At 39.8% G+C, this 14,350-nt stretch overlaps 1 protein-coding gene across 1 annotated transcript in view; it reads right to left on the bottom strand.

The window, feature by feature from the left end:
* Positions 1–14,350, bottom strand: part of DTHD1 (death domain containing 1) — a 62,649-nt gene that overhangs the window by 33,417 nt on the left and 14,882 nt on the right. The window contains exons 6-7 of the mRNA XM_063108817.1: positions 9,715–9,879; positions 6,364–6,653 (exon numbers count right to left, since the gene is read on the bottom strand). Coding sequence (XP_062964887.1) covers positions 6,364–6,653; positions 9,715–9,879 — 455 coding nt within the window. The remainder of the gene's footprint in view (positions 1–6,363; positions 6,654–9,714; positions 9,880–14,350) is intronic.

Genomic DNA, 14,350 nt, shown 5'->3' with positions numbered 1-14,350 from the left:
TTAAAATGCTCAATAGCCACGTATGTCTAGTGGCTACCTCATTAAACAGTGCAGGTATAAAACATTTCCACAATTGCAGAAATGAACAGTGCTGTTCTAGAACTTCCAAGTGGAATAGTTAATGGATTTGTATTATGGAATTTCTAAGAAAACCTGGTAGATTCTCCTAAAACAATGATATTGTAAAAGTCTTCTTTACTCCTCACTGACAATTCTAGAGCTTTTGTGAACATAACCTTTCACTCATGGGGGTTTTAACCATAACATAACAATCAGCATATTTTTCCTTGTTATTGCAACAATAAACTAGACATTGCATCTTTCCTAAGGCAATATATGCCTGCAGTACCCTTTGTAAAATTTATAGAAAGCTATAGTGTAGCAGTTATGATAATACATTTTGGACATAAAGATCTAAATTCAAGTCCAGCCTCTATTATTTATCTATATTGTAATATTTATCCAGTTCTTTCACATCTCTGAGCTTCTTGGAGACTTAACTTCCTTATCTTTAAAACAGGAGAAATGAAACTTCCTAGGATTGCTCTGGGTATAAAATTAGGTAATATGGATAAAATGATTTCCCCAGAGCCTGGCACATAGAATGTGTTCAATAAAAGATAGCAATAATAGCAACTGGTAAGAAAAAAAGCAAGATTCTTTCATTATTTTGAGTTTGTAGGCCAAAAAACAGCCAAGTTAATTTTTTTTTTTTTTTTTTTTGTCCTTTTCGTGACCGGCACTCAGCCAGTGAGTGCACCGGCCAGTCCTATATAGGATCCGAACCCGCGGCGGGAGCGTCGAAGCGCTCCCAGCGCCGCACTCTACCAAGTGCGCCACGGGCTCGGCCCCCAAGTTAAATTTTTAAAAGAAATGTCAAGACAAAGTTTTCATATCTAGTTGAAACTTTCTTCTGCTCCTGTAAACTGTTGTAAAGTTAACTGCCCAGTGTTCTCTCTCATGGAAAATCTTGCTTGCCCAGTGTTCTCTCTCATGGAAAATCTTACATTTTGCCCAGTGAAAGAAGAGTTCAGGGAGAGATGTAAAAGACACCACTATCTTTCTCCCTATAGTGACTGCTAGAGGTCATTTTGGTGAATCTCTAAAGCACAGTTAAATCTAGAAATAGAACAACTCCAGATTATGGGAGGTATAGGAATAGATCCCTTTACTTGAGAGGCAACCTGGCTACTTGAACAAAACTAATTCCTAAAAAAGGAATGACTAGCCAGGGGTTGCCTTATAAAAAGAGTTTCACTCCAGTTAGAAAAAAAATTACAAATTATTTTGCATCATTAAAATGTGATCTAAATAGCAAATTAGGTAAATTAGAGTTTCCAGATCACTGGAATAACACTTGGCAAGCTTTTGCTTCCATACCACTAGAGTACTATCAAGAAGAATGTCACTACTTTGGTACCAGTGGAATACCACTTAGGAAATTTCTCCTTTTTTCCATTGAAAGGCATTATACTCCCTACCAGGTGCACAATTATTTATATGAAATGATTCATACACAAGATACAAGGATTGAGGGTAAGCATTAGCTATGTAGGTTCAATTCAGATCTAAAATTTATCTCCCTATCTCCCTCTATTGCCAGTCAATTCTTAAAATTAAAGATATGTAATGCAACTCTCTAAGATCACATTTTATATATGAAATAGGGATGAAATTATTGAGGATTTTCTAGTAATAAATAGCATACTCAGTGTTATAAACAGAAAGCATTATGTAAATTTTTATGGTTTGAGTTTCATTGTCACTAAAAAAAATAAGACCCTAAAAAGGACAAGTAGCACAAAGAAATTGCTTTATTTTATTTTATTTTTTCCTCCCTCACTGGCACATTTAAAAGAGGAGTAAAAGCAACAGCCATTCATTGCATACCCAATGTATGAAATCAACCACTAATTTACCTTTTGAGAATTTTCTTCTCCTTCTCAACACATTATGTATAGAGCACCTGCAGGGACCTGAGATCATAACTATTCAATAAATACTTCTCTTTATATGTCAAGAAATCCAGGATTTACTTATATTTTGTGGGTGGGTTACTTGTTTCTTATAGCACTGTAGTTTCTTATATAATAAGTATTGACTATTTTCACTGATGACATAGGAAGTACAAATGTAGGAATAAATGCTTTGGCTTAGAAAAGTCAGATGAAGAAGTGAAAAGGCTAGCAATACAGGGAAGCAAAAAAAAATCCTATGAGAACCACAGGCTAAGGGTATTTCTATAATTCTAACCCATTCTCCACCACCTCTACCTCTAAGCCACCGTCATCTCTTGCTTGGTTTACTGCAATGGCTCATTAACTGGTCTCGCTGCTTTTACTCTTGCTTCTACTGTCAATTCTCAACACAGTGATAACAAAAATCAGATCCTGTCACTCCTCTGTTTAAAACCCTTCGTGGCTCTTCATTTCACTTAGCACAAGCAGCAAAGTCCTTGCAATGACCTCCAAGGCATGATCAGTCTTCACCTCACCTCCTACAACTTCTCAATCCCTCTGATCCAGCCATCCCAGCCTCCTGCTGTTCCTCAAACACACAAGGCATGTTTATGCCTCAGCTCATTTGCACTTGTAATTCTTCTGCCTGGGACAAACTCCCCTAAAACAAGATTATGACTTGTTCTCTCACATTCTTAGAGTCTTTGTTTAAATGTAACCTTCTCAAAAAGATCTTCCCCGATGACTATTTAAATTTGCAACTCTGCTGCTCCCTCTGAGACCCTTTTTATTGTTTCCCTGCTTTATTTTTCTATAATGCACTTTTCAGCCTATGTTAAGCTATACATTTCATTAACTTATTTGCTTACTTTTTTGTTTATTCCCACTAAACTATAGTACTCCTACAGGGGATTTTTGTTGAATGAATGAATGGATGATTATACTAGCATCCTACACATGTATCTAGGAAAACCACTTCCTTGGGCCAAAGGACCAAAGGGCAACTTTGAAACACACAAATCTCCACAGGGTGATATTAGATGTTATGCATGATGCTAAAGAGTCATTATATAAAATCTTGTAAAAGCACTTCCTTGCAAATCATCATGTCAAAGGGATATCTGCACTCCCATGTTCATTGCAGCTCTGTTTACAATAGCCAAGACATGGAACCAACCTAAATGTCCACTGATGGATGATTGGATAAGGAAACTGTGGTATATGTACACCATGGAATACTACTCTGCCATAAAAAAGAATGAAATACGCCCATTTGCAACAACATGGATGAGCCTGGAGAAACTTATGTTGAGTGAAATAAGCAAAGCTCAGAGGAATAAATACCACATACACTCACTCATATGTGGGATCTAAGAGAGAAAGAAGGAAGGAAAGACCACAGTAGTGCATTGGACTTGCCGAGGGAGAGAACATTTCTTGGGCTACAAAGTGGATTGGGTGAGAAAGGGGGAGGGAGAGGGAGGTTGGGGTAATTGGGTGGGGGACATGGGACACAAGTGCTATTTGTGGTAATGGGTATGCTGCCAGGATGAATCTGGCCCTCACATCATGGGCACGAGGAGTGACAATCATCTTCGTATCTCATGAATATTCATGACCAATAATAATAAAAAAGCACTTCCTAGCCCTTTCTGGATTTTGTGTGTACTCGGGCTTGACTGTCACACAACAGAAAGTTTAAATGCTGAATTTACAGCTTTAATCTAGAGAATGAAAGCTTGCTGTAGCTTGTGTCCTGAAGAATGCTAAAGACCAATATAAGAACCAAGGGGAGTAAGGAGAGTACATATCCATCTTTTTTCCTCTTAGAAATAGAAAGAGCTCCTGTCCCATGAACCTCACTCAGAAGAATCATCCATATTTGCTGTAAGTGAATAGAGAGACTTTGGCAATTCTCAAAGACGTGTTGTCTAAATTTATTAATTAAAGTTTTAAATACTTTTAATCACACTTAATACCATAATATTAAGTCCTCTCCTAAAGTTTTGTTTTCATTCTTCTAACAAATACTCACTGAGCTCCTTCCAGCTGCCAGGCACTGTCCTAGGTGCTGGGGATTGAATGGTGCCCAGAAACAGAAAAGTCCCACCCACAATGGAACTGTAGTCAGACAAACTGGTCAAACAATTAAATGAGTAAATAGGAAATTGCATCTGTGACAAGGGCCACAAAGAACAGTGAGAATCTGCAGAAGTAAGATACAGCCCTGAAAAAAATAAAATGACTGACATAATCAGGAAGGATAGGGGAGGCTTCTCTGAACACTATCATTGAGGTGAGCCCTGAAGATACAGTGGGGTAGAGATTACCCCAGGCCATGATGGAAGGACCAGGTATCCATTCTTTATCCAGGGTCTTGTTCCTCTTAGGCAGAAAAAATGTCAGGTCCAAGCATGGGTTTCTAGGAAAAGCAGAGCATAAAGGATCTGGGCATACTGTGTGCCTCATTTTCCTCGAATGAAGATGAGCTCTTCTCCACCCCTTCCACGGAGGCATTGCACACAGGCTGGCCGTCCTCGGGCACTCTTATTTCAGCATGTGCTCCCCGCCTCCACTGCAGGCAGTTGCACACTCAGTACCACTGCCTATGAAAAGAACAGCGACTCACTCCTTCTTAGGGCAGCAGGAAAATACAGCTGCTGTCCCAAGTATTACAGGAAAATAATTTGCATCGTTAGTTTGGGTGGGATGCTTCTGGGTTTTGACTATCTCTCATTAGAGAAATTTCCCCAGGGTGGACACAGTGTTTTCTGCTCCAGAAGCCAAGTAGGAAGGGACCTCTTCCACCCTTCCTTCCTCTCCTGCCTGTCCCTCCCCTTCTGCCTTCTCTGACATCCTTGGAACTCACTCACTAAGTCCCATCAGCTGGCTCAGATGGCTGACATAGTATACGTAAGAGAGAAAGAGACATTTCAAATTGCGACACTTCGAGTCTCACTTATTCCTGAGATACCAGAAAAAAAGGCAGCATCGGCTTCAAGCCTCACCGTTTTGTTTTTGTTGGTTTTTTTTTTGAAGTAACAAAGAGCTAATGGGTTGGAGCCATTTCTTGAATCGGAGAGAAAACAAGCAACATTAAATTCAATGGGATACCTATTAATTTATAAATGAACAGAGAATATTACCTCAAGTCAAGTGTATATAGCAAGGCTCCTGGGCCAGAAACCACATAAAACCCATCCCTTAATTCTCCCGCACACCTCCCCTCTACAGACACGCCTAATGGATTCTACTGTGTCTCAGAGAAAGGAGTTTGAGAGGGGAGGGGCCGGCTTAATTCAAAAGAAATTGCTGTGATGGCGACTCCCGCAAAGACTCTCTTCTCCCACACACTGTTTCTCTACATTTCTCTTGCTCTGCATCTCTCCTTTTATCTCTTTTGTCTCATCCATTCCCTTCCTTCTCCCACCTCTGCTGTCACCTCTCACATTCATCATCCTGCTTGCTTTCCTTAGCATAGTCATATATTCATTCACTCCCTGCACGTTTATCAAAAGCCTTTGACATACCAGGTATGCTAGGCTCAGAGGATACAAAATGAGAGAGGCATGGTCATTGCCCTCACGATGTTTGCATTCCAATGAAGGATTGCTCCATAAGTATATGCACAAAAAGTAAACCGATAAACAAAATAATTTCAAATTGTGATAAGACTTATAATGGAGACAAAAATAGCAGTAGATAAATATGAGGATGAGAGGCAAACAGGTGTGTCATCTAGCCCAGGGATTCTTAACCTCTTCTGTGCCATGGACCTCTCTGGGGTTTGGTGAAAACTGTTGATTCCTTCTGAGAGTAGTTAATGAAGTTATTTTAAATACATAATACACATGGAATTACGCATAAGGCAATTATGCTAGAAGATAGTTCTAGTCACCCATCTCTTGGGAGTCCACTGACTCCAGGTTAGATTCTTTGTAAGACATCTTACAGAGTTTGGATATTATTTTAGGTAGACTAGGAGGTGATAATAAGATTTTAATCTGAGGAGTAACATGGTATGGTTTATGTTTTTAAAAGATCACTGATGTTACTGCATGGAAAGAGATTTCATGGGGCTACTGGTGGAAGCAGGGGAGCACTTAGAAGGCAACTGCACTGTTATAGGAAAGAGATGATCCTGGCTTGGACTTGGAGAGCAATTGTGGAAAAGACTGTTTCTAAGAACATCACCTAGAATCTGTCCATGAAGGAATATGCATCTCCTAAGGAGGGAAGAAAGAGACTGGAAAGGAAGAATAAATTAGTGTTTTTCTCTTCCTACTTCCTCAAGGTTCCCCTCAATCCTCTGAAGGCTTCCTTAGTTAAACCAGTTTAGTGAACTCCTTCTGAAATTTGCAGCATATAGCCCACAAAATGTGTAAAAAGATTTCTTTATACTTACTGGTTGCAAATATGTTTCCAGTAAACCTTAAAAGAAGTTGTTCACCTTCTCTCACTTGGAAATGGCGAGATGACTCTGGAGGTCCCCCAAACCCTTCCAAGCGCAAGTTCTTAAGTGCCTGGTTTAAATCTTTAGAAGGCACCACTAAAATAGCGACTCTGTGCGGATTGTCCTTCTGGTGAGACAGCACTACGCAGGCGGTGGTGCTGAGTGTGGCTTCCTCTAAAGATTTCACAAAAGAAACCAAATGACTATTGTCCACAACAGAAGAGAGGTGAAGCACAATAAACCTGCATGGAAGAAAACAAGCAAGAGCTGAGGGGGAAATACAGCCTCAGAAACATCACTGATACCAAATATCATCCAAGAAAACAGCCACTATCAGCAAAATTTACTTTAAAATCAAGGATTCTGATGACTAACTTGTCAGACTCATGAATGACTGAAGTGAAACTCTTGGCAGTCAAGAAACCAGCTTAAACCAGCTTAAACTAAATTCTAAATCAGAATTTAGCTGGTTTCTTAAACAAAGAAATTGTACAGTCTCAGCTGAGCTGTAAATATGGCAGCATAGGAGGCTCTGGTCAAGACGGTGTAATAGACAGTCTCTAGCATCACTCTCTCCCACAAATCAACCAATTTACAACTATTAAAAAGCAACAACAGCCAAACTGGGGCTGCTAGAGCTCAGGGGAAGAGGAGGAGAGACCTACAGAGTGCATGAGGGCAGGAGAAGCCATGATGAGAGAAAGAAAAAACCACTGCGACTGTTTTTGAGCCCCAGCCACGTCCAGGCTGGAGCTGCTGAGTGCACAGAGCAGGAGCCAGCAGAAGCCACAGCTGTGCCCTTCAGATGGAGTTGCTTGGAGGCAACAGGTGAAAAGAGGGCCTTGGTGGCCCTCAAGCCAGCAAGACCACTAATAGGGTTCCTGTGGACCCACATAGGAGTGAGGAGCCAGAACAACTGAAAAAAAGGAGCCACTCAGAGGCCGGTGAGTCATTGCAAGAGACCGGCACAGGTCCCATACCATGGGAAGTGTTTGGAGCATGGGTGGTGGGGGAGACGGGCCCACTGGGGAACACTGGGGCACAGAAGGACAGCTGATCTGCCCCCCAAGCAGCATAGGACCACTCAGTGGAGATTGGTCAGGAATGTAGAACCGCAGGGAGTACAGTTGTGAAAGACTCAGGCCTAGACCAGAGTTTCCACACAACCCAGGTGCACCGGATCTCACACGAGGCAGAAGTACCTATAGAGTAAATCCTTAAAACGTGAGCTCCACAAAAAAACCTTCCCCAGGGAATCAGCAGCAAAGCAGCAATTTAGCTCAACCACACAGTTCAATTACTGGTCCCCACAGGAAGTTCCCCCATTTTAGAAGTAAGCAAAGGACAACAAATTAGTTCCAGTGCAGAGTTGAAATGGTGGGAACAGCAAATAACCCAACACAGAACTGAAAGAATATAACAAAATACCCACAACTAGAGACAAAGTTTGATATTAACTAGCAAAGGTTTCACATCATCCCAGAACACCTATAACACCTAGATGGACTGGAAGTCCACTGGGCTACCAAGCCATGGAAGGGGGAGGGCTCCTGGCCTCAGCCGTGCCCTCCAACACCCACAACCAGTCCCAAGGGTGGGGCCTTGGGCCTCGGCCACACACTCCTGCCACCTGCAACCAGCCCAGCAAAGACTACCAAGCTGCCACGAGAAGTGTCCCGGGCTTCTGAGCTGGGGTGGTGGGGGGCTAGGGCCTTAACCACAGCCCCCTGACATCTGCACCCAGCCCGGCAATGACCAAGCCACCACTGGAAGCCACCTGGTCTCCCCTGTGGGAATGAGGGGGCACCACAGGCCTCAATCCCATCCCTCCTCCTTCCTCCTTCTTCCACCCTGTTTCCTTCCCTTTCCCCTGCTCTCCAACTGCTTCACAACAGAATATAAAAAATATATATTAATTAAAAAATTTTTTAAAAAGGAAAAAGAAATATGGTAGCATATTTTAAGCTATATATTAAGCAGCTTTGTCAAAGAATATTGCTGCAAAATACAGAAGAGAAAGATGATCAACATAGTCCATATACTCCCAACAGGATGCACAATGTACACCATAATTAAGTGGGGATTGAAATATGTATCTCTGTCACTGTGTGGTAAAGATTGTTCTAATGGACCCTGCTATGGATTTGAATTGTGCCCCCCCCATTCATATGTTAAAGCACTAATCCCCAGTACCTCAGAATGTGACTTTATTCAGAGACAAGGTCTTTACATAGGTAATCAAGTTAAGGTGAGGACCCTGATCCAGTATGACTGGTGTCATAAAAAGGGGAAATTGAGACTCAGAGATAGGCACACAGAGAGAATACCATGGGGACATAAAGATGGCCATCTACAAGCCAGGGAGAGAGGCCAGGACAGATCCTTCCCTCACAGGGTATCAATCCTGCTAGCACCTTAATTGTGGACTACGAGCCTCCAGAATAGTGAGACAATACATTTCTGTGGTTCAAGCCACCCAATTTGCAGAACTTTGTTACAACAGTCCTGGACAACTCGTACAAATCTCCCCCTGGGCTCAGCCTACAGGAGCCACCTTACCCAGGGCAGCCCCACACCCACAGACGATGACTGGCAGATGTGGGGGTGTACAGCCAGCCTCCCTGCACTCACACTGCAGAGCTCCCCTGAGGTGTCAGGCCGAGGAAGACGTCAGCTGAAACCACAGTTTCTCCCATCTGCCCCCCTTGCCTACATTCTTCTTTCATCCCCTTACAAGATTCTCCTAAAATCTCTCCCTCAATAAGTCACTTGAATTCTCATCTCAGACTGTTTCTGTAGAACTTGATCCGAGACCATCATAGATGTAAGATCTTCCTTTATGAGTGTCTACTCCTCATGAGCCTTAAATCTGTCTAACTCTTCTCATAATGAACTGTCTAGAAAACATGGAAATGAGAAGGTAAAATGAGGGCACTGAAATAACAAATTCGGTTTATATAGACATAGTTACGAGATGAGCATAATACGAATGGTTAATTACTATCTCCATGGAATTTCAAAAATGAAAGTGCTATTTTAAAACTATTTGGAGTTAGAAGGAACCTATAAAAATAAACCTAAGCTATGAGTGATTCCAAAAGTACTTGTTAAATTATCACAAATGAAATTAGAGGTAGCATATTCGTGTCAATTCTGGTTTGTATTTTAAGCACACTCTAAAGGATAGTTCCTATTCCTATTTGAGGAGTAGGAACTAATCCTACAATTCCATTTGTTTAAATATTAATTGTGGACCACCAGGAGAGAATACCTTCAACTTTGATTGTTGACTATTGTTATTACCTCTCTAAATGTTCATACAATTCAAATGATATCAAGCCACTCTGCACGGTTCTCAGTACCACATTATCAAGCCCAAACCAACCACTGTCTCGACTTCTGAATCCCAGTAATTTCAAAGATTCACAGGCATTTTTTCCAGGTTTTCTTATGGAAGAGCTTTTTGTCCTGTAAAATGGTAACAGAAAAGAAATTGGTAAAATTTACATAGCGTAAATCCTATTTAGTGCATTCATTCTTTCATTAAGTGTATATCCAATTACAGTTAATCTAGTATATAATATGTGCCAGTAATTATGCTATGTACATAGAATACAAAGATAACAGATATACTCATAAAGCCCTTGCCCTACAGAAGTTCACACTATCACAGTATTATCTAATTACAGTACAAGGTGATCTGTGTGGTAATTAAAGGAATGTACAGGATGGTTTAAGAGCAGAAGTGAGGTACTCAGGGAAACTGCAAAGTGAAAATGCTGATATTTGAGATGAGTTTTGGAGAATAAGAAGCATTTAACTACTGGCAAAAGAAATTTGAGAGAACACTCCAAAACAAAATAAACTCGCTAATTTAAACCTGGATGCTTTAGGGTAGCCAAGAGTGGTCGTTTAGCATAATAGGTAAGACCACAGATGGCGGAGCATAACTGCCCAACCTCAAATCCTGGGTGGCCCTGCCGCTTCTTAAATGTATAACCATAGCCGAGTTATTTGATTTCTCTGTATTTCAGCTTTCTTATCTATAATATGAGAATAATAGTAGTAACTACATCATAAGGTTAAATTAGTTATTTTTTGTAAAGAACTTATAATTGTATTGAGTATAAGTGGTATTAATATTATCTTAATTCCTACAGCAGGCATAACCAATTAGCTTTCTTGTACAATTTTCTTCTTGTTTAAACTGTCCCATCCAAAGGCCCTGAAAGAGGCAGTTGTATATACCAGGTGATACTTTTCCACAATCACAGCTGATTTAACAGTAGACCAATTTTCAATGGTCAGACAATTTGGTTCTGTTTCTTTAGAATTTGAGGACCAGAGACTGTCACTTGTCACTGTCTCTTGGCTGTGGTGCCCTGGACTATGAAAATTAATAAACGAAGAGATTAAGAAAGAAAAAATAGGTAAGAGAAAAAATCAAGAAGAAAGAATGCATTTCATTTTAGAGATGGAGAAAGCAGAGATTAACTATTGTAGCCTTACAATAAACTTTTTTCTTGAATTTATTTAGGTGGATATCTATTTCTCACAACTAAAGGAAAAAAAGTCCTTCAATTGAATATCTAGGGAAAAGAATTCTTGGCCCAATGATGCTACATCCCACAAGGAGACAACCATTCTTCTCAAGTACTAAGAATGAAGATTCAAGTGTCAATTTCACACCTTTATTTGTAAACAGACTAGAACTACGAGTTTAAAATCACCCTAGTTTTCACAGGTTGAGCTGTCCTATGACTCATAGATTAAGAACTGAGCTAGATTTTAAAAGTCTTCCCTGAAAACTTTGTGATCTGTATTGGTTACTTCAGGGAATCAACCAGATTAAAATCAGGAGTATAGGGGAAAAAAATAACATTTGGCTGTTGGGTTATAACCACAGATATGGTGAATTTTGTAGCCCTTGTAAGTTAATAATTTATTCACACAGGAAGATACACTCATAATGAATCGAGAACATTGGCCATTTACTAGAAATTGACTTAATTAAATGCAATTTTTTTTTTTTTTTTTTTTTTTCCTGATAGCAACCATTCACATTTTTTCTGCCAACAGCCTAAATTTTCTGTGGGGACCTACAGGCTCCCAAGTTTGGTGTTTCTGTTTCTACTCCCAGGCCCAGGTGAACATAAAACCTAAGCCAAATAGTGCATTTGGCATTCATTAGTGTTGTTCACCAAAAAAATCCAATTTTCCCTTGTCTGAGTATGTAATAGGGTTGTACTTCCCTATGATTGAATAGGGGGGCCATGTGATTAGTTCTGGCTAATGAATTGTGAATGAAAGAAACGTGTCACTTTGAGACCAAGCATTTAATTGCTAATGTGGGCCTACCCAAAGGTCTTTCTTCTGCCACGATAACAGCAACCAGACAGTGGCTGCTCTGTCAGCCTAGGTCCTGGAGTGAGGATGACCAGAACCTTTGATGGCCACGCAGTACATGGGAGATACAAAGACTGTTGTTATAGCCCTTGGGATTTGGGAGTTTTGCTATCCCGGCATAACCTCGGCTAATCTGCACTGTGTAGTTTATCTTCCTTCTGGTTCCAGTGATCTATTCAGTGATGGGTTTGTGACAGATTTGGAGGGAGAATCAGACCTTGGGCTTTTATGCATATTCATGAGGAAAAGAAGCTTCCTTTTTTCCACCTGTCTTGGAGCTATGAAGATGTATCCATGTTGCTAGCATGAGGGACAAGCATGTCAGAGAATGGAATTGTCACAGAGGAAAGAAGATAGAGAAGAGAAATTGGATTCTTTCTGGTTCAAGGAAAAATGTAAAGATAGATATATACCCAGATTTTTAATTTATATAGACCAAAGAATTCATTTTTTGCTTAAATACTGGGTTTGCTTTTCTGTCACTTAAATCAAGAGTCCTTAATGACAAAAAGATCAAACTTAGACTTTAATATGATAATAGACACAATCCATATTCAAATTAAATGATCTAATAGTATACTTGTGTCTCCCAGCTGTTAACAGCTCTGAAACTAAACTGTTTCCTTTACATGAAGGCACTTCAAAAAGTTCATGGAAAAACAGAATTAAGATAATATGAATATTCCCATGAACTTTTTGAAGTGCCTTCCTATGTGCTTTGAGCAAAGTTTGACAACTAGTGCTATCTAGCAGTGAGTTGCACTTAATCAAACTCCACCAAAGACAACATTTTGATGTAATAATAATTCCATAACATATAGTAAACCTTTATTAAAGCAATTAGTTTATTCAAGAATAGTCAAATTCTGCTTGGGATTCACCCAGACAGAAGTAAGACAGAGGATACTGATTAAAATGTGCATGCTACTTTATCTGTGGAATGAATAAAATATGATGCAGAATTTGATAAGCAATTATATCATCAAAATTCTCATATTTTAGTTTTAGAACATTCTCTTTGTGATATGCATAATACATAGGTATTTAAATGTGAATGTCATTAATGTTTTAGGATTAACTTTTTCTCAGAAAACTATACTTTAGTCATTAAAGTACTGACTTTAAATGGTATTCTGCACTCAAAAAGCTAAAATTTTTCCCATTATAAGTTATGCATGTTGATTACAGAACTATTTTAAAAATGAAAGTAAATGGAAGAAGAAAGTACACACAGTCTCATTGACTAGAGCCAAATACTGTAATACATTGATGAACTTCTGGTAGTTTTTTTTTCTATGTAGTTTATCATTTGGTTTGTAAAGTGGTGACCATATTGCATGCCAAATTGTATACACTAATTTTAACATTTGTAACCAATGTAATCACCTTTGGCTATCAACTTAATGACATGGGATCTTCATCACATCACTGAGATAAAAGTTCTCTCCTGATTCAATTATCCTTTTCAACCATAGACTCATAATTTCTTGGAGCTTTGGCCCAGTCCACGGTGTCATTAGTCCTGGCTACAGTCATGGAGCAGAGATAAAAGACTGCATGATACCCTATGCAGTCCCCAGTCTTCACGCATGAGCCGTGTTCTTTTCTGCTTTGCTGATATTGCTGCCTCACTGTTGAAAACAGAGGATTCCTGGTGATCTGACGCCATGCTGCTCCACTGGTGTGTTTACCAGCACATGCCACTACTCCAGCAGCGGTTTTTCACAATGTAAAAGGGAAAAATTAGAAAACTCTCCCCCGACTGTTATGCTTACAAGTAATTCAGGTATTTCACCCTGAGCTTGTGCTCCAGTGATACTATACCTCACTGGACCCACTCACCCTGGCCCCAACATACAAACAGTCATTTTTCCCAAGAAATGTCCACAGTGCTAGACATTTCCTGTACTTTGTGCACACCCCGCTTTGTTGAGAAGCCTAGGTCACCCATCCAAATTCCCTTCTCCTCTGCGCTGTCTTTTCTTGCCAGCTGACCTCAGAATATTCACCTCAGCCCAAGAGAAATGTTTCAATAATGTTGCACCTCAGGAAAAAAAAGGAGAGATGACTTCAATCTCTTCCCTCAGAAGGCTCTGTTTCCACTCTGTACATTTGCCCATCTATCCCCTGGGATGATAAGTTCCATACACCAAAGAGTATACGCATAATTTATATGTATTAGTTAAGACTCTTTGGGATACGAGTAACAGAAACACAAATTCATTTTATTTAATTATAAATAATACTTGTTTGAATTATAATAATACTTGTTTGTTAATGGAGCAAACAGACAAATGTGGAGGGCCTCAAATAAAAACTGTATCTGGAAATCAAATGTAATCTTTATTTCTCTTCTTCGCATTTTTTTTCCCCTCTATTACTCCTGATCATCTTTGTCCAACTGGCAGAAAACATGGCCATTAACAATTCCTGAGTTTTATATCCTGAAATAGAATCTGTCCAAGAAACTGACCCTGTTATTTCTTGAGTCCAAGACTCTTCCTATGTCCACAATTCCAAGCATTAAGGAATT

The sequence above is a fragment of the Cynocephalus volans genome, chromosome 9, assembly GCF_027409185.1.
Source record: "Cynocephalus volans isolate mCynVol1 chromosome 9, mCynVol1.pri, whole genome shotgun sequence".
Taxonomy (NCBI): Eukaryota; Metazoa; Chordata; class Mammalia; order Dermoptera; family Cynocephalidae; genus Cynocephalus; species Cynocephalus volans.
This window is presented reverse-complemented; position numbering and strand designations above follow the sequence as displayed.